The 22451-nt window shown below is 55.1% G+C and overlaps 3 protein-coding genes across 3 annotated transcripts; 1 reads left to right on the forward strand and 2 right to left on the reverse strand.

Annotated features, from left to right (window-relative positions):
• The first annotated feature begins 1328 nt into the window (after positions 1-1328).
• TUBB (tubulin beta class I) lies at positions 1329-4823 on the forward strand. The gene is made up of 4 exons (XM_004711676.3): positions 1329-1557; positions 2825-2933; positions 3160-3270; positions 3586-4823. The coding sequence occupies exons 1-4, from the start codon at positions 1501-1503 to the stop codon at positions 4641-4643; spliced, it is 1335 nt and encodes a 444-aa protein (XP_004711733.1). The 5' UTR covers positions 1329-1500; the 3' UTR covers positions 4644-4823.
• A 1626-nt stretch (positions 4824-6449) lies between these two features.
• On the reverse strand, positions 6450-17909 carry FLOT1 (flotillin 1). Its single transcript, XM_004711677.2, has 13 exons — positions 17795-17909; positions 17452-17508; positions 16993-17068; positions 16821-16911; positions 16491-16634; positions 16218-16337; positions 16034-16129; positions 15654-15806; positions 9179-9360; positions 8943-8988; positions 8680-8817; positions 7695-7859; positions 6450-6858 (listed from the first exon to the last, which is right to left on the reverse strand). Exons 2-13 carry the CDS (start codon positions 17492-17494, stop codon positions 6826-6828), a joined length of 1287 nt encoding a protein of 428 aa, XP_004711734.1. The 5' UTR covers positions 17495-17508; positions 17795-17909; the 3' UTR covers positions 6450-6825.
• Positions 17910-18363: 454 nt separating this feature from the next.
• IER3 (immediate early response 3) lies at positions 18364-19607 on the reverse strand. The gene is made up of 2 exons (XM_004711679.2): positions 19385-19607; positions 18364-19272 (listed from the first exon to the last, which is right to left on the reverse strand). The coding sequence occupies exons 1-2, from the start codon at positions 19592-19594 to the stop codon at positions 19012-19014; spliced, it is 471 nt and encodes a 156-aa protein (XP_004711736.1). The 5' UTR covers positions 19595-19607; the 3' UTR covers positions 18364-19011.
• Between the last annotated feature and the right edge of the window lie 2844 nt (positions 19608-22451).

The following is a 22451-nucleotide window of genomic DNA, read 5'->3' on the forward strand; positions in this document are numbered from 1 at the left end:
AGCGGGGAGGGAGGGGGAAAATGAGGACCTAATGCCGGGGGGCTTAAGTGGAGAGGAAATGTTTTGAGAATGATGAGGGCAATGAATGTACAAATGCACTTTACACAATTGATGTCTGTATGGATTGTGATAAGAGTTGTATGAGCCCCTAATAAAATGATTTTTTTTAAAAAGCCACTGCCTTCATCCATGTACTAGAAAGGCCCTGAAATTCTATTAGGCATCTAAACCCAGATCTCTGTTCAACTAAAAAGTTTACCCAAAGCTGCTCCAGATATCCCCTATGTTAACAAGATATCCAGGCCCAGATATCCCCTAATTGGCCAAGACTCTGACTTCCCAGATGGCAGCTTCCCTAAACTAGTCAACTTAATCATTGAACTCTAGACGGCTACATCTCCATCTTGAAAAGGTCTTAGACAATGTAGTTTCTCTTTTGAAAACAGTACTCGGAAACTCCCAAAGAAAAGGCAGGCCAGCAAGCCCCTCTTTGTTTCCAGGCTTTCCTGGAGTTCAAACCTGTCACCGAGGACCAGGAATGAGGTAGCAGAACAGGATGCCCCATTTCTCCCGTTTTTTGTTGGGCCAAGCTACCCCGTCTTCCTGATAGTGTCAGATTATCCAGGAAACAAGGTAAACCCGGGCTACATGTGCTTATTTCTTAATCTGTAGTGAAACATTTCCCCGTTCACATCAACTATTCTGCTTCTAAGCATGGCTGGCGTCTCTCTGCCAACCTCACAGTACCTTTCTTCAGAATCCAAACCTCTCCAAATGTACAACTCTGGGCAAAGTAAAGCGCCCGTGAAACGGTTCACTACAGGTTAGGAAATAAGCATAAAATACCCGTTATTTCTCTTGCTCGTGTCCCAGGAGCGACAGCAGAAGGAAGGGAGCTTCAGGGCGTGCCCTCCCCACCTCCCCACTCCTGGCACTGCAAGCGCTCCATTTTTCTATCCCTTTCAGTCCCTAAAACCAAGCATTGCCAAAACGGAAAGGGATCTTGTGCACGGTCACTACTTTTCATGAAAAAGAAACCAAAATCCAACAAAACACCCCCAAACCCGGTACCCACCCATTCGTCACTGCATTTTTCAGCACGAACAATAGAGGACTACAGCTCCCAGAGAGGATGGCGCACGTCTACTCTGGCAGGGGCCAATGGACGTCCAGTACGTGACCGGCACTGGCTAATCAGGGACAGGCTTGGTGAGGCTTTGTCTCCCGACCTGGGCGCGGGACCCGATCTCCCACCCTCCGGGCTGCGCGCACGCGCGCCCCGCCCTCCTGCCTTCCCTCCCTCTCCCTGCCCCCTCCGCCTTTCTCCCTCTCAGAACCTTCCTGCTGTCGCGTTCGGACCTCGCTGCTCCAACCTCCGGGGCCGCGTTCCATCTTCGCAGCTTGCGACCCGCAGAGACCGAAATTACAGCTCGTGCCTCTGCCCCGCACACCCGAGGCTAGCCAAAAAAAAAAAAAGTAATAATAAAATAGATTTTCACTATGAGGGAAATCGTGCACATCCAGGCTGGCCAGTGTGGCAACCAGATCGGTGCCAAGGTAAGGATTTTTTAAACCTCGCGACTATATTTCTTTTCGGGAAGAAAAAGAATCCAGAAAAATGATGAGGAGGGATTCTGGGGTATTTGCGCTCCATCCTTGATCGAGCTTTGCTACAAGTGTGTCCTACACAGACCCCCCATTTGTAGTTAGGATTGGCTTTTGGAAAATGGGGGATTATTTTTCATTGTCTTAACTCTGGGGAAGCTTTTCAAAGAGGTTTGTTGGGGGAGGCCGGGGGGCGAGGAGACGGAGAATCGCTAAGATTTTTACTTCAGAGGGATCTGCTAACGGTCCGAAGACCTGGGAGGAAGACAAAGCGAGGCAAGCTGGGTCCCATGTGCACCCCCCCCACCCCCCGTGGCTGGGTGAGGGCGAAGCCGGAGGGGGAAGGGGCGAGGCTGGGCGGGCAGCTGCAGAGGGCGATCCAAAGGCGGGGGGCGGCGTGCGCCCTCTTTCACAAAAGATTGGCCATCTCCGCGGGTCCCAAGCGCGGGTCCCACCGTTAGGGGAGCGTGGAAGGGTAAAATGGACGGGATCCGTTTTGCTTCTTTTCTTAATTTCCCCTTTCCGCGGCCCCGTTGGTGCTGGAAGAGGAAAGGGTCGGGGTATGCCCACTGAAAGGGTCTCTGGGGCTACCCGGAGGGAAAGCCAAGCCTGGAAAGCTGGAGGAACCAGCGGAGGGGTGAAATTCCAACTCGAAGCCTAGCCTAGGGTGTGCTTTTTGTCGCCTCCCTTTTTGCGCGCGGTTGCAGGGCGGCGGGGGAGGGGCGGGGAGGAAGCGCGCCCGCGACGTTGTAGCAGCAGGGCGGGGCCCGGCGGGGGCGGGGCCCCGGCGCTCCCGGGACAATGCAGCCCCGGCGGCCCGCGCCCCGCCCCGCCCACGCGCGACACCGCCCTTGTGGGCAGCTCCACGCGCATTGGCGCCGCAGTCACGCGCAGGGGGGCGACTGCGGCAGCAGCTCGCTTCCTGCACCCTCCCCACCCGTCGCCCTTTGTGCGTGGAGGGCGGTGCCCAGCAGGGGCCGAGAGGGGTGCTTTTCTGGTCCGCTCTGCCTCCCCCGCCCACGCACCCGGGTGCCAGGGGATCCCGGGCCCCCAGATCCCACGCAATGGAGCTGGACGGGCTATTGAAGTCCCGATTCCCCAGGGTTCGGGCGTCTGGGGGAAGGGCAGGGCGTGGCAGGCTCAATGCAGCGAGTCTAAGAGTGGAACTAGCGGGGGAGACATTGATGGCGGGGGGCTCACTGTGCTGCACCCCCTGCAGTTCTGGGAAGTGATCAGTGATGAACATGGCATCGACCCCACCGGCACCTACCACGGGGACAGCGACCTGCAGCTGGACCGCATCTCCGTGTACTACAACGAAGCCACAGGTGAGGACAGGTGGCCACCGCGATGGGCACCATCGCCTTGCCCGCTTCGCCAGGGATTTCTTTCCATCTTTGGGGAGCACGGTATTCTTTTTGAATGAGTCCCCATCCCTTCGCTGTAGAAGCATTCATTTCCTTCCCACCATCTGGGACCAAAGCCCGACTGCTGCTGCCACCTGGTGGCTGCCGCTCGGAATCACCAATCGGTCTCCTGATTTCTTCCCGGCAGGTGGCAAATACGTTCCTCGTGCCATCTTGGTGGATCTAGAGCCTGGAACCATGGACTCTGTTCGCTCAGGGCCTTTCGGCCAGATCTTCAGACCAGACAATTTTGTTTTTGGTGAGTTATTCAGAACATATTCATAGATGGCATCTGCCGTTTATTTGGGCCCAAGGTGGATCGCAAGAGTTAGAAGCTGGTGGTTTTGCAGAGGGGTTTGCAGTGAGGTTGGGTTCTGAATCGGATGGAAGGCATTGTTAGTGAGTGCCCTGCTAGGTCAATCTTGGGAAGGGGCAGGGATAATACATCAACCCAAGGAAGGGAGGAAGGAATACCATACTTCCAGAGGGGTTATCCCAAAAGCTGGAAAGTGGCAGTGTGGTCGTGTGCTTTCTATACCCTCCTAATCCAGCTTGACTTCCAACACCATTTCAGGTCAGTCTGGGGCAGGCAACAACTGGGCCAAGGGCCACTACACAGAGGGCGCTGAGCTGGTCGACTCCGTCCTGGACGTGGTGCGGAAGGAGGCCGAGAGCTGTGACTGCCTGCAGGGCTTCCAGCTGACCCACTCACTGGGCGGAGGCACCGGCTCTGGAATGGGCACCTTGCTCATCAGCAAGATCCGCGAAGAGTACCCCGACCGTATCATGAATACCTTCAGCGTGGTGCCCTCCCCCAAAGTCTCCGACACGGTGGTCGAGCCCTACAATGCCACCCTCTCTGTCCACCAGCTGGTGGAGAACACGGACGAGACCTACTGCATCGATAACGAGGCCCTCTATGATATCTGCTTCCGTACGCTGAAGCTGACCACGCCCACCTACGGAGACCTCAACCACCTGGTGTCGGCCACCATGAGCGGGGTCACCACCTGCCTCCGCTTCCCCGGCCAGCTCAATGCCGATCTCCGCAAACTGGCCGTCAACATGGTGCCCTTCCCACGTCTCCACTTCTTCATGCCCGGCTTTGCCCCCCTCACCAGCCGTGGTAGCCAGCAGTACCGGGCCCTGACCGTGCCCGAGCTCACCCAGCAGGTCTTTGATGCCAAGAACATGATGGCCGCCTGCGACCCCCGCCATGGCCGGTACCTCACAGTGGCCGCTGTCTTCCGGGGCCGCATGTCCATGAAGGAGGTGGACGAGCAGATGCTCAACGTGCAGAACAAGAACAGCAGCTACTTCGTGGAGTGGATCCCCAACAACGTCAAGACGGCCGTCTGTGACATCCCGCCCCAAGGCCTCAAGATGGCAGCCACCTTCATCGGCAACAGCACGGCCATCCAGGAGCTGTTCAAGCGCATCTCCGAGCAGTTCACGGCCATGTTCCGGCGCAAGGCCTTCCTGCACTGGTACACGGGCGAGGGCATGGACGAGATGGAGTTCACCGAGGCCGAGAGCAACATGAACGACCTCGTCTCCGAGTACCAGCAGTACCAGGATGCCACCGCCGAAGAGGAGGAGGATTTCGGAGAGGAGGCTGAAGAGGAGGCCTAAGGCAGAGTTCCAGCAGCTCAGGGTTCTCAGCTCCCTCAGCCTTCTTCCCAAGTGACCCTGACCCCTTTCCTATCCCTCAGATTTTGCATTTTCTGCCTCTCACCTTTTTTTCTCTCCTTCCCCCTGGAGGGGGTTCGGGAGCAGTGCCTGGCACTCAATAAATACCTGTTGTTTGTTGAATGTCTCCTCTCTTTTTCCACTCTGAGAAACTTGAGATTTCTGACATTCTGGGTAACCCTGTTTACTTCTGACACCTACTGCTCCCCTCTGTCCAGTGAATAACTTCCGTGTGTTTGCAAGATAATTTCCCAGGGAGCTGGGTCTCGTCCAGATCCTTTTAAGAACCAGGTGGCCTTTAACCTGTGCCCAAGTTAACTCATTGCAGAACAAGTCACTAGAAGGGATGGGGATCCACCTACTTCAGTGGTCACCAGGCAACCCATGCTCCTTGTTGACAGTATTATTTCCATTTTCTTTTTCCCTCCAGGCAGTCCTGAGCTCCCAGTTTCCTCTGGAGGGGCCTGCTCCACTTGCCCGGAGAGAGACCAGGGGCCCTTTCTTCCCTCATTTTGGCTTAGGAAAGAGGAACACAGACCAGCCCCGCAGGCCTTCCCTACCCGCACCTTCCCTAAAATGTAACAGTGCTCAGGGCCTTCCGTCGCCCAGGTGTGTGCTGCCACCTGCAGGTGTGAGTCCTCCATTGCCCAGAGGAGTTGGGAACAGGCCCTGGAAACATCTGTCTTCATTTGCTCTTCCTGCCTTTAAAATTTTTCTATCCTTGTTTTCTGCCCCCAGCCCCATTCTCCACTTTAGGTTTCTATTTGTGTTGAACTTGCTTTTTTTCATATTGAAAAGATGACATTGCCCCAAGAGCCAAAAATAAAACAGGAATTGAAAAATGGAACATTTCGCGTGCTCATTTAGGGAATGATGGTGGGTGGATGCCTGGGGCTGAGTTCTCGGAACTTTGCGCACCCTGCCCTTGGGCTAATGTGCATGGTAGCCCTTAGATGCTTCTCAGCGCACCCCCTGGTATCCCTCCACTGCCCCTCTCCACCCCACCAGGGCCAACCCTACAAGCAGACTGATGGGAAACAGGCACTGAAGTGAATGTCCAATTGGCTTTCCAAAGTGGGTCCAGGGCCAGCATCAGCAGCCCTCAGGTACTGCAGAGCCTCAGGCTTGCAACCACCTGGACCCACTCTGGGCTGGTGTGGATTGAGCTCAGGTGTGAGAAACATGTTTCCCACTTGGCAGACAACCAGCCTCCTTTGGATTATGAGTACTTGGTGTCTTCTGCAATCTTGCGGGTTTACAGAGTCACAGACCAGTGGGGTCTTGTTCTAAAATAGCACGGATCTGAAGCAGCCAGGTGTAGTAAATGGTTAACATGTTTAGCTGCTAATCGAAAGGTTGGAAGTTTGAATCCACCCAGATGTGCCTCAGCAGACAGACCTGGGAGTCTGTTTCCGAAAACGCAGCCATTGAAAAGCCCATGGAGGTTAATTCTGTGACACGTGACTGCAGGGCAACTTTATTTTTCTGGCCTGCCCAATGCTTATGCGCCAAACCATGGTCTTCAGGCTACCCAGGAACGCGAAGAGTTGTCCATGAGTGCTTCTATTGGCCACGGTAGGAATGCTGGGTCATGGTGCAGTTCGCAACATCCCTCTTGAGCATGCTTTCCCGACTGGATTCTTGAAACAAAAACAAGGTAGTAATTCTACAACTCGTAACAGTATATAGGTACCTTTCCTTCTGTTTTAGAAAGTATTGAGAAGCAAAGGTGCAAGCGACATTGCAGCATTCATGTGGAACTGCTTTATTAATGGTTCGTAAATGACAGTCCTTGACAACAATATATTTGGCATGTAAAGTTAAACTCCAGGCCACCCCTCAGGCTTGATCAGGAAAGCATGGGTGGCACCAGCTCACAGCTGAATGGGGTTGGGATACCGAGCAGGCTGGTATGAGCGAGGGAGGGCAGTCTTGGCAGTGTGGGGTTGGCTAGGGGAGAAGGCCTCCCCCCATCCAAGGCAAGGCACAGGTGATTTTGGCCAGGAGGGCTGGGGGGCGGGCCCCACTGTCTAAGGGCATGCGCAGGAAGCCAGGTTGGTCTGCATGCAACATGGACTCTTCAGGTAACGGAAGGACGAGGCAGGGCATCTTCCAGGGCCGGGGCTCAAGCTGTTCGCATAGGCTTGTTGTGGTTCACCTGGCAGAAACACAACAGCAGATGAGACTTGAGGTGGGTGGAGGGGCCCAGAAATCGGCTCACTCCTTGTCTCCTGATCTGCCCAGGCCTGCCTTCTGGTAGGCTCTTTATTTTTCACACACCTCTCTGGGCCTTACTAGATACCAGGCACTGCCCACGCTCTCTCTCCTACAATTCCACTCTTGTTTCTCTCCTACAATTCCACGGTTGTTCCTCTGCACTTAAGGTGAGGGATCTGAGGCACAGAAAGATTAAAGATCAGCATGTCCCAGGTCACACACCAGGCTCGCTGGTGGCCTAGTGGTTAGGCGCTGGGCTGCAATCTGGATCTGCAAGGTCCAGGGTTTGAAACCACCAACCACTCTCTGGGGGAAAAAGATGGGGCTTTCTACTCCTGTAAAGAGTTAGGCTCAGAAACTCAGAGGGGCAGTTCTATCTTGTCCTACAGGGTCTCTGAGTTGCCCTTGACTCTCGGGGTCACCTTGAGTGAGAAGGTCACTCGGGCTAGCAAGCACCGAAGCCTAGATTTAAGGCACCACAGCTTGGTCCCGGATCCGGTTCTCTGACCTCTACCACGATCAAAAGATCACACACAGCGATGGGAATTGGGAGGAATTAACTGTTAACAGGGCTGCAGCTTGTTCGCTGGGTGACCAGGAGCACAGAGCCTGGAGACAACTGTCTTGGATTTGAAGCTCAGCTTCACCAGCTGTGGAGACAGCTTGGGGCAAGTTATTTAATACACTGGGAGCACTGTTTCTTCGCTTTGCAAAAAAAAACAACAAGAAAAACACGAGAACCCAGCCATTCCGCTCTTACCATGGGACGCTCCTTACCTGCGAGATGCTGATGCCCGTGAGTCTCTCCACGCTCTCCGGCAGGCGGCTCAGGATATCCAGGACCTCACCGGTCACTTTGGCCGCCCCCACGGTCCCACTTCCGCTGGACACCAGTGTGATCTTGTTGGCCGAGGTCAAGGGGGCACTGATCTCCTCGGCCACCTGGTAGGCGACAGAAGCCCACTCTCGGTGCCCAGGAACGGACCACAGATTCCCTCCTGTACACTCCTTACCCTTGGCTCTCAGAGCCTTGTCTCACTGAAAGGCGCTTTGGTAGTGCAGTGGGTTAAGCACTGGGCTGGTCCCGGAAGACTTGGTGGTGGGAACGCACCGGCTGCTCCTCGGGAGCAAGCTGTCTGCTTCCGCACAGACCCCCTGTGGAGTTCTACTCTGTCCTGGGGGTTCCTGAGTGGGCACTGGGTGGGAGTTACGCATCTGACTACTTGGGGCCCAGCCGTGCAGCTGCTCCCAGGAAGGGAAATGGGGCAGTCCGTTTCCGCCAAGACGGGCAGCCTCGGAAACCTTACGGGGCAGTTCTATCGGGTCCCTCTGAATTGGAATGGACTCGCTGGCAGTGGGTTTGGATTTGGCTTGGTCTTACTGCTATGGTCCCTAGAGGGCACAGACAGCGTGGCCTCCACTGCTAACCTAAGAGTTGGCACTTCACAGGCACCTACAGTGCCCTGGAAGTAAGGTCTGGTGATCTGGTAATGATTACAGCCAACAAAACTCTATGAGCAGTTCTACTCTGTAACACAGGAGGGTCATGAGTTTCAACGGCCTCCATGGTGAGGGTTTGCTGTGTTAGGTGTGGTCCTACTGGTCGCCTTTCTTCCCTTTGGGTCCTGCCTTATAATAGTCACTCACAACTTAGGGCCCCTTAACCTGATTCTCCCCCAAGCTTCTAGCTACCCCCCACCCTCACCCCAACCCCCAGGACCCTGATTTGGGTCCTTCTTCCGCCACCCACAGCCCTCCACACCTGGGGCAGCTTCTCCAGCAGCATGTCTAGCTGCGCTGCATCCTGGTACAGCTCAAACGCTTCGGCCTTCTTGGCCATCTGCTCCGCCTCTGCTCGAGCCCGGGCCTCCACGGCAAAGGCTTCGGCTTCCCCACGCATCTGCGGAGCGCGTGGGAGACTCATGGTCTTTATGGGTCTTGGTGGGAAGAGTTAAGGACAAGCCTCTTGCTGTTCAAAGCAGCGGCCCCCCACTCCCCCCACCAGCCAAGTCACCCCTAACTCACCCGCACAGACTCAGCCTCAGCCTCCGCCTGCATGATCAGCTGAGACCTGTGAGGGAAGGTGAGTCGTGGGGCTGGGGGTCGGGGTGGGAAGGTGAGTCGTGGGGCTGGGGGGCTTGTTCCCAGGAAGAGAGTCAGGGCTGGGGAAGATAGGGGCCCTAGAAACCTCAGTTTTCTGGGAGAAATACAGTTCCCAGCAGGTGAAGGGACCAGGGGTGGGGCAAGGAAGGGGGATTTACTTCTCTGCTTCTGCTAGGCGCTCCAGCCGGTAGCGCTCTGCTTCTGCAGGCTTCCTCACGCGGGCTTCCAGCTCCTTCTCTCGCCGGGCAATCTCCTGCTCCTGCACTGCCACCTGCTGGGCGCGTTCCACCACCTGCACCTGCACCCGCTGCTCCTCAATCTGCTGCTTCGTCTTGGCCACCTTGGGGAGGAGGGGGTGTGTGAGAGGCCACGCAGAGTCAGAGCTGAGGAGCCAAGCGTTTGGGACGCAGAAGGCGAAGCTCAGGGCCAGAGCAGAGAACAGGGGCCGATGCAAGAAGCCAGGTCCTCCGTCTGCTCAGCCAGGCCAGGGGGATTCACTTCTGGTCCAGAATCCAGGCTTGGTTGGGGGTGTGGCTTGATGCCTCTCCTTTCAGAACCAATAGTAGAGCACTGGGACTGTCCCCCTGCCACGTGGACACTGGATCTGCACGCTGGGCCTGGTCTCTGTTCTCCCCCAGGCCAGGTCAAGTGTCCCTCTGCTGGGCACCCTGATGGCTCTCTACCTATCTGCCTCTGGAGTGGACGCGCCACACGGGCCATCTCCTTCCTCCTCACAACTCGGAGTTGATTCCAAATCACGGCGAACCTTGAGGACGGAGAAGTGTCCTAGGCTCCCCAAGGCCATAAGTCCCAGGGGAGCAGATGGCCTCAGATCTCCCCCACAGCACCTGGCGGTCTGTGAGAATCACCTGGGAATGTTCAGTATGTCCGGGGTGGCAAATTCTCAGCAAGGGATCGGTTCAAAGTCCTGCTAGTGAACCTGAAATCGCCCTGGCCTTGGTCTGCAGGTCAGCCTTTCATCACCACGTCACCAGGACCCCTGTCTGCCTCCACAGTCTCTCCCAAACCCACTCACTTCCTCCTTCTCTGTAGCCATAACCTTGGTTCATGCCACCATCCGCTCTAGGCCTGGCTACTGTCCTGTCTCCTACTGACTTCAGTTTTCATCATTTGTATGCAGTACAGCTCAAGTGATCTCTAGATGGTGCAAATGGATGGTTCTTGACTACTGGCCTAAAGAGGGGTGGCTGGAACCCACCCAGCCAGCAGTACTGCGCAAGAAAGGCCTGGCATTCCACGTCGATGTAAGATGACAGCCAAGAAAACCCTATGGGAAGAGTCTTACTGGGCAACAGAAACTGTGATGGGTTTACGTGGTACAAATTCCAGAGAAAAAGGTAAACAGTGAGGGTTTTTTTCTGACACCTTTCTGCAAAACCACCTGGTGCCTTCCCTTTCCCAGAAGGAACTGTGACCAGTTTCCACTCTATTCCTTTCCCCCCAAACCAAATGTCTCACGGACTTATTAGCTGTCAACCCTTTAACGAGGAAGAACGAAAACCAAAGAAGAAACCAGGTGTTCGCCATTACAGGTTCAACCCGGCAGAGGGTGGGGTTTTAAACTTGGTGCAACAGAGGGCTGGTGAATCTAGGTAAACACCGCGTGGGACCACGGCGCGGGACTCTTTACAGACCCAGCTTGGTTCTTCTCCACAATCATCTGCTGCCATGGTACCCAATCCTACTCGTACCTGTTTTCATTTGAATCCACTGGGGAATGGGCCAATTCTGCTTCTGTTTCTTGGCCAGGAATCTCTTGATCCTGAACTAGTTAGGAGAAGACGTTTCAAGGGCGGGAAACCACTGCCCTCACACGATGGTGGAGACACGGAGGGAGGGTGCTTCTGCTGTGGTCCTCCAGGGGGTGCGCGCAGCTAAGGCGTCTTGCGTAGCCACGCTTCTGTTTCTTATGCTGTTAGAGCACAGGGACTGGAGGCTCTTGCCAGTGGTGAGGAAGCACATCGAGTCAGGAATCCACTTCCTGTCTCATTACACCGCTCAGCCAGCCCTGTGGGGTCCATCAATACAGGGATGGTCCCACGCCTGTGGCTGAGCCTGGTCACTCTGTTGGGGACGGTGGCTTTGGCTAGGACATCGGAGAGTGGCTTTGACGGCAAATTTTCGAACCTGTTCCAAATGAGGTTACCGGATATACTTGTGTATAAGCCAAGTTTCTCAGCACATTTCTAATGCAGTTTTTGTGGTAACATTAGGTGCGTTGGCCGATATTCGGGTCGGCTTATACTCTAGTATATACGGTAGTTGTCTCTGTCCCAGGGTGTGCAGCGGCCAGTCTGTGCCCCCCACCCCTCCCCATCCATCATCTTGGGGCTAGCCTTCACCTTGCTCTGAAGTTGGATCTGCTGTTTCTTGGGACTCACCTATTTCTTTCCCCCTTTGTTTAGGCCCATCCTTTGGTGAAGTTCAGCCACCTCAGAAAGAAAGTGTGGGCAATACATTTTGGGAGACTCTGTTTCTCCAAGACCCTCATCATTTTCTTCGAGTTGAAGGGCATGCTCATGAGGCTGGGAATAGGCCGCCTCAGACAGGGCATTGACTTTTCCGTGAGAAATGTGAAGGCCTAGCTTCTGGAGAAAAGTTGATTTGTTTTGATACCTAGACTTTTAGTCGACAGCTGTCCTTTCTCTGTCCTAGAATCGTGCGGTGTGGGTCTTTCAATGGAGAGCTTCTTCCTTACGGGTGTTGAGCGCTTGGCTGGGAGTGTTGCACTCTACACAACGGACATCTTTCAGAAGAGAGATGCTCTTCTGAATTATACTCTTAGTAATTCCCTCCTTTTTTTCTCCTATGAGATGCCCCTAATAGGCCCTAAATATTCTCGTCTTTCCTCCTCTCTAGTATTTCTGTTGTTTTTGCTCGATTTTCTTGGAGATTCATAGAATTTTTCTACCAATGTGATTTAATTTTTCTCTTCCATCGTGTTGATTTCTATGAGCTCAGGTCCCACCCTTTTCTTCCTGTTCTAGGTCTTGATTGCTTGCATGTGACGTCTTTTCTTCCCGGACAAACAGGTTAATTAAAAACATGTTTTTCTTCTGCTTGCATAGTCTGTACCCTTCAAATTGCTTTGCTGTTTTGGGTCTGGGCTCAACTGACTCTGTTGAAAGATGCCCCTATACATGGGGGCTTCAAAGAGATTGTAAACCGATACCGTTATGTTTCAATCCCATTTTCCCCTGAAAAAAAATTTTTTTTGGATGTGCTCTAGTATGTTAAGGTTGACCCATTTTTTATCAAGCAGATTCTGCCTCTTGGAGACTTCACGGGCTGAACCGCTTCGTAAGGTTTTTTCCTGGTTGTAATCTTTGCAGAAGCGGTTCACTAGGCCTTTCTCCTGCAAAGTCCGAGTGGGAGTTAGGGTTTGAACTGCCAACCTCTAGGTTAGCAGCTGACTTCCAACCAGGATTCTCCCTTACCATTGGAAGGACCCGAACCAGAGCTTAAGCTTGGGGTCTGTAGCTGGGACTGGCTGCTTTGAGCTGTCCTTGAGGGTGAGGGTGATGGAGGTTCTGGGAGCCGAGTGGTGGCACAGGACCGGGGGGCTCGTGTCTGTCGGCAGTGAGCATGCAACAGGCACACAGTCACTCCATAGCCCTGCCATGGGTGAAGTCCTAACAGGGCTTCGCCTGTGTCCAGCCGGCCCTCAGTCTCAGCCTCTGGTTTAATTTCCCCAGATAAGAAACTTGCCATTGTCAAGGAGCTGGAGGAGGGATGTCCCCAGAAGCCACTTGACGTCCTGTCCTTCTTAATTCGCAGTGGTCATTCCCCACTGCAGGCTTACAGGCCAGCTGTCCTCAATTACCGCTGCTGTCCACTCTGCACACAGCGCTCTGGCTTCCTTCCTGTTCCATGGTTCTTTAAATCACTCTGTTGTTGCAGGGCGAGAGGGCAATTAGCTGCACGCATTCAATGCATCATCTCAGAAAGCTCTGTTAGTGCTGCTCCCCGCTCCCTCTTTCCTCGCTTGATGATCTAGTCTCTCCGCAGCAACTGGACGGTTTGGAAGAAAATGTAAATGAGGTCACGACACATCCCTGCTGCAAATGGTCCTCCGCGTCTCCATCGTGGCCGCTCACCCCTGCGCGCGAGGGCTGGCCCTCCCTGCCTCTCCTCTCCTCTCACAGCTCACCAAATCAGAAACTGCCTGGTTGCTCCAGGGCGAGGCCAAGCTCCTTTCTATACCCAGAGCCTCTGTACATGCTGATCTTCTGCCTGGCCATGAGCTACCTCGCAGCCCAAACCAAACTCATGTCGCCTGCTCAATTCCGACTCGTAGCGACCCTCTAGAACAGCGTAGAACCGCCCCGCGGGGTTTCCGAGCCTGCACATCTTTATGGAAGCAGAACGCCTCATCTTGTCCCCACTGAGTGGCTGGTGGGTTCAAACGGCTGACCTTTTGGTTAGCAGCTGAGCATTTCACCAGGGCCTTACTCGCCACCTGTAGCGCTTGCTATCCAGTAAAATGAAATGACATGTAAAATCCCGTTTCTCTGACGAGTTGCATTTTAGATGCCCAATCCCGGCACTGCTGGGGACCATCAGCACCTGCCCAGAGAGTTCTGCTGGGACGGCACTGGCCACTTGTGCTCGTGGCCACACCACTGTGCAGTGCTGGCTCTCTATCTGCAGGTTTTCCTCAGTGGTTCCCCACCTTGCTCACACCGCGACCCTTTCACGTGGTGGCGACCCCCCAACCATAACATTATTTTCGTTGCTACAGCAATACTGTCATTTTGCTACTGTTAGGGATCGGGTGACCCCTGTGAAAGGGTCGTTTGACCCCCAAAGGGGCCGTGACCCACAGGTAGAGAACTGCTGTTTTATGTCAAGCATCGCTTCTTCTCAAATGCTCTCTCGGGCCTCCCTTGCCAAATTGAATGCAGGCCCCTCAATGACTAAATACAGAGCTGCTGATCACAAGGCCAGTGGTTCAAACCCACCAGGCACTCCGAGAGATCACAAGGCTAGTGGTTCAAACCCAGCAGCCACTTTTTGTGTCCATAAAGGCCACTCGGCCTCAGAAACCCTATCTTGGGTCGCCATAACTCGGGGTCCACTCCGTGGCGGTGGGACTGAGCTATTGTTTTCACATCACCCTGTTTATTTCCTCTGTGGCACTTGACTGCTTAAGAATAGTTACGGCCTGTGATGGCCGTTTCATGTGCTTTGTAACTGCTTTGGGGGTTAGAAGGCAAGCTTCACCAAGAAAGAGTCCCGTCTTATCTACTTCCTTACCCACCAAACAGTAACGGGCACATAGGAGGCACTTGGTCTTTGCTGCATAGATTTTTCTTTCCTGGGTACTTGGTGCAGTGCTTGTCCCCTGGGAGACATTGACAAGTCATTGACACAAGTGGGCTAAAGCCTCAAGCAGCCCGATGCCTTTCTCTTGCAGATGAGGGAAACCATGTTCAGTAAGGACTTTGTCCATCGTCTCACAGCAAGCTAGGGGGACCCACTCTGCTAATGCTTCTCACATCGAATCCTTCAGGGATTGTGCAGCCCCTAATTCAGTCTGGACTGGACTGGGGACTGAGCCTTGGTATTTCAAACAAGCTGTGACAATGCTGCTGTCAGGCTGACCGCATGTGAGTAACAAGACATTATGCCACATGCGATTACCCATCAAGCCACCTGGGAATTTTGCATCATAACTAACGCTGTCTTGCACCACATCAGGCTACCAGCCTGTACCCGCTCTTGGCAAAGACAAATGTCATCATATTTCCACCTCTGGGGTAAGAAGGTTCGAGGTGGTGCAAATGGTGAAGCCCTGGACTCCTAAAAGAGTGGCGGTTCAAAACCAACCCAGAGGCACCTCAGGAGAAAGCCCAGGTGACCTGCTTTCCAAAGGTAACGGCCTTGAACACCTGCGCAGCAACTCTCCTCTGTGCATCGGGCCACATCAACAGCGAATGGTTTTGTTTCAGGTTGGGCTTACGGTCTTAGGTCCCTCCTTGCAACTGAAGGAGCTGGCCGGGCCTGCTTCGTAGGAGTCATGGCCCACATCTAGGATCTCCTTGCTCATACTCTTCTTCCGTCACCCAACTGGTGTTAAACTACGGGGTGTCCTTTCCTGAGAGGGGGGTGCAGCCCATGTCAGTGTGCATAGCCAGGCTTTCCCCCCTTCTCTAGATGCAACTTTTCCCAATACCTCATCAGCCCTGCTGATCATATAAGGAGCCTTAGTGGTGCAGTGGTTATGCACAAATTGAATTGCTGGCAGTTCAAGCCCACTAACTGCTCTTTGGGAGGATGAAGCTGTAATCTGCTTCTGCAGAGGCTGGAGCCTTGGAAATCACCTAGGGCACTTCTACTCTAGGCGTGGGGTCAGTCAGAGTCAACTTGACCCCTACTGGTTTGGTTTTTTTTGTTGTGATTCATTTCATCCTTCCTTGGCCTTAAAAAAAAATTTTTTTTTTCCTAGCTTAAATGTTTAGGTCTTTGAGATCTCTGAAGAGGAAAATGAGTTTGACATGAAGCACCAGGCTGGGGTGATCAGAGACAAAACCACAGCAATCATGTAAGCCTCAGAAGGATGGGGAAGGAACCAGTCTAGCCTCGCCATTTGCCCAGCATGGCGGTTCTGACCTGAAGCTGATAGGCCAGATCAGCTTGTGCTCGGCGAGTGTTGACCTCGATGTCATAAGCAGCCTTCTTCAGCTCGTAGTCCCTCTGGGCCTTGGCCATCTCAATCTCACTCAGGTACTGGGCGGACACCTTCTCCTGCTTGGCTTTGGCCTCCTGTCCAGGCAGAGATTCAGTAGGAAAAGTCAGGGCAGGGGGAGGAAGGCCACAGGTATGAGAGCATCTTCCCCAGCAGGGTCCCCTGCTTGCTCACCCTGACCTCTTCTGTTGCCCCTGTGAGCCCAGCTCCACCAGCTGCCACCTCAGCTGTGCCCCTTCCATAACCCCTCTCCCACCAGTGCCCAATAAGCCCAAGGTGAATGCAATGACCCAATCCCTCTCACCCGGATCCCAGCATCTCTTTTGGCCTCTGCTTCCCCAATGCGAGCATCCTTTTGGACCTGAGCAGTTCGAGCCTTCCCCAGTGAGTGCAAATAGTCCTGTAGGGCAGAAGCAGGAATCAGGGTCCCCAGGAAGGCTTTGGGGATGGGGAGTAGGGGAGCCGGAAGAGCAACTGCCTTGACTGACCTGGTCATCGTGAATGTCCTTCAGAGTGTAGCTAACCACACTGATGCCCATGTTGACCAGGTCTGATGAGGCCACTTTGAAAACTTGCTCTGAGAATTTCTGCCTGTCCTTATAGATCTCCTAGGGCAACAGGATGGTGGGAAGGAGCAACTTAAGCCCTCAGGTCCTCTAGCCACTGTCTCTCACAGACAGCCTCATTTGCTTCTTGGGACCCACTCACTCTGGAATCCCTTCCAGCCCTTCCCCTAGCCCCGGTTCCAGCCTCAGGCCCACCTCCACAGTCATGTGAGCCATGATGGCCCTCTGGTGGCCCTCTAACGTCTCCAGTGCAATGTGGGCAATCTCAGCTTCGCTCTTCCCCAGGAACATCTGGCAGGCGGCCGCCAGCATCTCCTTGTTCTGCCCCTGGATTTTCACCTGCAACCAGAGTGGATGGAAGGAAGAGCCAAGTGCCTTGGGGTGGGGTGGGGGCCCAGGGGTGGGGAACCTAGCCGAGAAACTTCTCATGAGGCGAGGGTGTCCAGGGCACGATCACATGCTGTTCAATGGGGGAGGGCAGGTGATGGGCAAGCGAGCTCTGGGAGGAGGCTCTGAAAGCCTCACCTGGGCAATGCCAGTGACTGAGATGGGGACTCCGTGGCGAGTGTAAACCTTTTCACTCTTGACATTGAGGGTCAGAGTGTTGAGAGAGATCCTGGAGGGGGAAAGACGGTACAGACAGTGAGAAAGGGGCGGGGGGTGGGGAATGGAGGTTCTCTTCCCCTCTTCTACCTACCTCTGGATCTGCTGGATGCAGGGCAGGACGAAGACCCTTCCTCCGGCCACCATGACAGGGGGGCTTCGGCAGAAACCTGCAAGGGGAGCAGTGGGTGGGTGTGGCCATGTTGGGGAGCTGGGGTGTGGAAGGCTCTGAGAACTGGAAGCGGGGGCAATAATCCACAGGAGGGGGATCTGGGCACTGGGGGGGGAGCACAGCCCTTGGGCTACTGTCTCCCACAAACAGAGCGGTTTGGTTCTTGGGACCCACTCAATCCAGCTCCCTTCCGGGATCTCAGGGATCAGGAAGGGTAGTGCCTGGGAATGACAAGTGAGTATGGCATGCCGCCTTCAAGGGGCAGGAGGGTGCGGGAGTTGGAAGGGAAGCCGTGGTGGTGGTGGTGGTGGTGAGGGGAGGGCCCTGGGGCCAAATTCGCAAGGGTTTGGGGGCCACTGGCTGAAAAAGGACAAGACTTACCTGAGACCACCATGGCCTCATTTGGGCCACAGGTGAAAAACATGGCTCAGGGAGGTGCTAGAAGAGAGGGAGAGCAGGTGGGGTGGGTGCTCCTCGGCGTCGCCAGACTGTCTTTTCCCTCATCATTGTCGACCAGCCTGCACCCACGGCCCTTATGCACCCGAGGGCTCACTAAGACTTCCCCTGTGCTATCCCGGGACCCCCCAAAGGACCCATTCTCCCGCCTGCGGCGATCACTCTCTTCGCTTCCCCTCGCCGTGTCCCCCACCCCCCCAGTTTCAGGAGCCCTTCCACGCAGAGAGACCCTCCCTGGACATCTCCTCCGCTCTCTCCCCCCACTCACCTGCCCGGACGGGCGCGCCCAGCGGGGCTCCCGGGAAGAACAGGGGTGCGCAGGGAGCTAAGCAGGCCCCGCTAGCGTACGGATTCCTGGAAGCTAGGCCTCGAGCCCCGCCCGCGCCCCACTCCCGGGCCGCACCCTGTTGCAGCGGCAGACGCGACCCCGCCCCTAGCGGTGGACCAACCCCCTGCCCGGGCCCTGGCTGTCTCGCCCCGCCCCTTCCCGGCAGGCCTCGCTCCGGTCCGCAGGCCTCCGGACCGCGCCGGGCGACTGCTGGCGAGCCGGGGGTGGAGCTTCCGGCCCCGCCCCCTTCCTGGGCGGAGCCCTCCCAGGCTCCACTCCTCTACCCAGCGGAGCAAGCAGGTCCCGGGAATCGGGAGGTTGCCTCATCTCGGATTTGCCCATCGGGCCTGGGGAAACCGCAGACTGGGCCACGCGAGACGGCAGCCAGCAGCCGGATGGAGTGGGGGCTGGGGACCTGGGCTCCCCCCCTCGCGCACGTCTCGGGGGCGCCTGAAGGCGAGAAGGGAGCAGGTTGTCGCCGCGCGCGCACAGACATAGGCACAGGACTGTTGAGGATAAATCAAATTTATTTTTGTTCACAGAACATACGGGGCGACCCCATCAGCCGCACCCTGACAGCCCACCGACCCTTGTCCCCGCAGCTACTTCTTAGGGGTAACCTCGGGGAGACAGAAGGCCATGGACTTTATACCCAACGGGCCACGGGAGCCTCACACAGTAGACCCCAGGGAGTTGTTGGACGACTGAGAGTGTTATCCCGGAACCCTAGGACCCATCACCACCTTGACTGCCAGCCGGGGCGCCCTCAATCCTAGGCGCCCGGCCTGGGCCAACGCCACGAAGCTCCATGAATACCAAGAGATCTGTGATTCCAGCAGGGGGGCACACCTCGTGCCCAGCATAAGTTAAAATAAATAGCACACACACCCCTCCATCACCTCGGGGAACATACATAAATACACATAAATAGTAATTAGGAGCAATGAGCAATAAATTAACGACGCTCTTTCGCCACCCGGGCTCAATCTAGATCCTGGGGAAGTCCGTGCCTCAGTCTCCCCCGAGCGCCCGCTGGCTTCTCCTTTGTAGTGTTGAGTTTGCGTCGCCTCCAGCGTTCCTGTTGGGGGGCCACCGCGCGCACCTGCCGCCTCCCTTTCCCACACTCGGGGGGACGGGGACGGTGAGGGGCGTGGGGGTCAGAAGGCGGCGGGGTGCTGCTGGAGAAAAGTACTGAGGTCCAGCGCGTAGTCCGAGGGCTCCGCGGTCAGATTCAAGGGCTCAGAAACGGGGGGCGCAGGCACGGGCGCGGGGGGCGCGTCGCCGGGGGCGTCCTCCGCGGCCAGGGGCAGCGGCACCCCTTCTTCGGCCATCAGGACTTGGCAGAAGACGATGGCGAGTAGCACGAAGAGCAGTCTTTTGGCCGGGTTGGGTTCCTCGGCGGGCAGCGGGCGCCGGACCTGAGCGGAGGGAAGCAAGGGGGACCGGTTAGTTCAGGCACCCCGAGGCCTGGCAGTCCCTCCCGGGGTCGGGGTGGGGCGCCCCGCGGCAGCCCTGTCCCGCAACACTTACCACTCGCGGGTAGAGGACCTTGCGGCTGCGCTTGCGGTGCCCACGGGAGACGCAGGGGCGCGGGGCTGGGGCCGCCGCGGGTTCTGGCAGCGGATCGAAGGTGAAGATCTCGGGACCCGATCCGCGCCGGGGTCCTGGGCTAGTAGAGGGGACAGGCGTCGGGGCTGGCACGACGGTCATGGTGGGCAGGGAGCTGCGGGAGCGACACATGACGCACGGGGTGCGGAGGCAGGCGGAATGCGGGCGGGCAGCCGCGCGGTGCGCCTTAAGTCGGCGGAGGGGTGGGGCGGGCCTGCGCTCGACTCCTCCTACCCGGGCTCGCAGCCTCTGGCCGGAGAGCAATGGAAATTCCAACCTTTAAGAGGAGGGTGGAGACTGGGCCTGTGCAAAGCCTGGGCGCCGGAGTGTGTTGCATGTGCGTGTTGTGTGTGAGTTGCGTGTGGGGGTGGAGAGGTCCCGGCGGCCAGCACATGTCGGGACATGTGGCCGGTGAGGGAGGGCCTGTGGACCCGTCGTGGGGGTGGGGGAGGCAGAAGCGCTTACACAAGGAAGTGGGATGTTTCCATGCAGTACTGACCCAGCAAGGTCAAGGAGTCACCGTGACACGCACGCACGCACTTGTAGGTCTACACAGAACGGATACAGCACGAGGACTAATCGAAATGAACACATCAGGACCTGATCGGGCTCTGCCTGCCTTTGCACACATGAAAACACTTAGACATACATGCACAAACACACATACACACCTTTTTGTACACACCCCCATGCCGCACATACACAACCTGTGTATACACGTCACACCCCATATCCACAGCCTACAAACGATTCCTTACCTGCACACACCCCGCACATGCACACCACAGACACCCTGTACGCAGACACACCCACTCATACACACACACACACACACACACACACACACACACTGCAAAGGTTCAGAGCTTTTCTTCACTAGAGAAAACTTGGCAAAGCCATCCACTTAAGGGTGGGCAGAAATATTCACACAAAGTCTGATGCCAAGGGCTTCAAAGGCAAAAGGGGTCAACAGTCACAAGAATGTGTGCTCCTTTTGTTTTATGGCTCATATAAAATGTTTGCGAAGAACTTTTAAACTGGTGAGGCATTACCTGAATGTTGCAGGTAATGGTTACACTTACTCTCAAAGTGACACGTTGGTAACTGCCTGTTCCAGACTGAATTGTTCCCTTTGAAAAAGTAACTTGTGACCCCCAACCTCGATGCTGGAGGCTAGACTCTCACTCGGAAATGGGGTGCCTTTGTTCGGTTAGGCAGGATTAGTGTTGGGCGGAATCTTGAGTCAAGTCTCCCTGGAGATAAAAAGAGATCCGACAAGCAGGGAAGCGTGGGGATGGGGAAAGAGGAATGCCAAGCCACCTGCAGATCCCCAGGCAACAGGAAACAGTGGAAGTGACAAAGACCCTCCCTGAGAGCTGACAGAGAGAAAGCCTTGTCTTAGAGGTTGCGCCCTAAATTCGGACTTGTAGTTTTCTAAATTGTGAGAAAATAAACCTGTTGGTTACAGCCACCTACTGATGTTAGTAGCACAAGATTGATAAGGGTAGTACCTTAGAGCAGCGGTTCTCAACCTTTTGCAGGGGTTGCCTGATTCATACCAGGAGCAAAATGACAGTGATGAAGTAGCAACGAAAATAATTTTATGGTTGGGAGTCACCATAACATGAGGAACTGTATTAAAGGGTCCCGGCATGAGGAAGGTGGAGAGTCGCCGTGAGAGATCGCCGCTTATGACAGAACTGAACCCCCTGTGAGCACTTGCTTGTGCAAGGCACCTTGTGAGAAGTATTGGTAAGGGCAACAGGGCTTGTGTCGGTCTCCGTTGCTGGTTGAAGAAAACCAGATAAAGTTGACACCTGAGCCTTGAGTGTCTTCCCTTCTGGTGTGGGAAGGGGATCCTGACCAGGACAACTCTCTGGAGGGTCTTCAGCATATTTAAGACTAGTGTACAAGAGTGCTCACTCACCATTGGTCAGGGAATGCTTTAGGGAAGAGCGGCATTTGAGATGACCTTGAATGTGAGTGTGTGGGGTATGACAAATGCAGATGGAGGATGACTGTGTGAGAAAAAGAAGGGATCAACAAATGCCGTGAACTGGAAAAATACAGGATGTGTTTGGGGAGTCACAATAAAAACAACTTCAGAGTAAGTTTCCCTAAAAGGAAGGGGGTGGGTGCGTGCAGCGGTGGGTGTAATGACTGGAAAGGCATTGAGTTCAGGAGGATGAGCAAAGCTGCCAGGCCAGGAGTCCTTTTTGACTCCAGATGGTAGAGTTTGTGGGCCAGAGTCCATGACAGCTCATCGTAACCCTGTAGGACAGGGTAGAACTGCCCTTGAGGGTTTCCGAGACTGTAACTCTTTCCCGGAGGGAGTAAAAATGGTCCATCTTTCTCCTGCTTTGTGGGCAGGTGTTCCTCAACTGCTCACCTTGCTTTGGATTGCAGCCCCAGGCAGCCCCAGGACACCACCAGGGCTCCAGAAGCTATTTTAGTGAAGGGCAATTCAAGTTGGGTTCTGGCGGGGATTGGAAGCCTGCCCGCAGGGAGGGGGAGAGAATGAGGAAGTAGACTGGAGGCTGTTGGGAGGCTTGGGGAGAAGGTCACAGAGCCTGAATGAGGATTGCAGAGAACCAGGAAGAAACGGGGCTGTAAGAAGAGGGGGGTGGGGAACGAGGAGCTGATACCAAGGGCTCAAATAGAAAGAAAATGTTTTGAAAATGATGATGGCAAAAAATGTACAAATGTGGCCCATCGGTGGGCAACTGAACACCCCCTTACTGAGGGATTGTGGGGAGGAGATGAGCCAATCAGGGTGCAGGGTAGCAACGATGAAACATGTAACTTTCCTCTAGTTCTTTAATGCTTCCTCCGCCCCCACGATCATGATCCCAATTCTACCTTACAAATCTGGCTGGACCGGAGGATGTACGTTGGTACAGATAGCAACTGGAAACACAGGGAATCCAGTATAGATGACTCCTTCAGGACCAGTGGTGAGAGGGGCGATGCCTGGAGGGTGAAGGGAATG

The sequence above is a fragment of the Echinops telfairi genome, unplaced genomic scaffold (genome assembly GCF_000313985.2).
Source record: "Echinops telfairi isolate 266 unplaced genomic scaffold, ASM31398v2 ScPeMD7_655;HRSCAF=1070, whole genome shotgun sequence".
NCBI lineage: Eukaryota > Metazoa > Chordata > Mammalia > Afrosoricida > Tenrecidae > Echinops > Echinops telfairi.

Coding starts and splice junctions, on each gene's coding strand:
- IER3 (XM_004711679.2), bottom strand. CDS start 19,594: ATGTGTCGCTCCCGCAGCTCCCTGCCCACCATGACCGTCGTGCCAGCC. Junction 19,273..19,384: donor AGGTCCTCTACCCGCGAGTG/GTAAGTGTTGCG, acceptor CCCTCCGCTCAG/GTCCGGCGCCCGCTGCCCGC.
- TUBB (XM_004711676.3), top strand. CDS start 1,501: ATGAGGGAAATCGTGCACATCCAGGCTGGCCAGTGTGGCAACCAGATC. Junction 1,558..2,824: donor GCAACCAGATCGGTGCCAAG/GTAAGGATTTTT, acceptor CACCCCCTGCAG/TTCTGGGAAGTGATCAGTGA. Junction 3,271..3,585: donor ACCAGACAATTTTGTTTTTG/GTGAGTTATTCA, acceptor ACACCATTTCAG/GTCAGTCTGGGGCAGGCAAC.
- FLOT1 (XM_004711677.2), bottom strand. CDS start 17,494: ATGTTTTTCACCTGTGGCCCAAATGAGGCCATGGTGGTCTCAG. Junction 17,069..17,451: donor TGAGGCCATGGTGGTCTCAG/GTAAGTCTTGTC, acceptor CTCCCCTTGCAG/GTTTCTGCCGAAGCCCCCCT. Junction 8,989..9,178: donor CGCCTAGCAGAAGCAGAGAA/GTAAATCCCCCT, acceptor CTTCCCTCACAG/GTCTCAGCTGATCATGCAGG.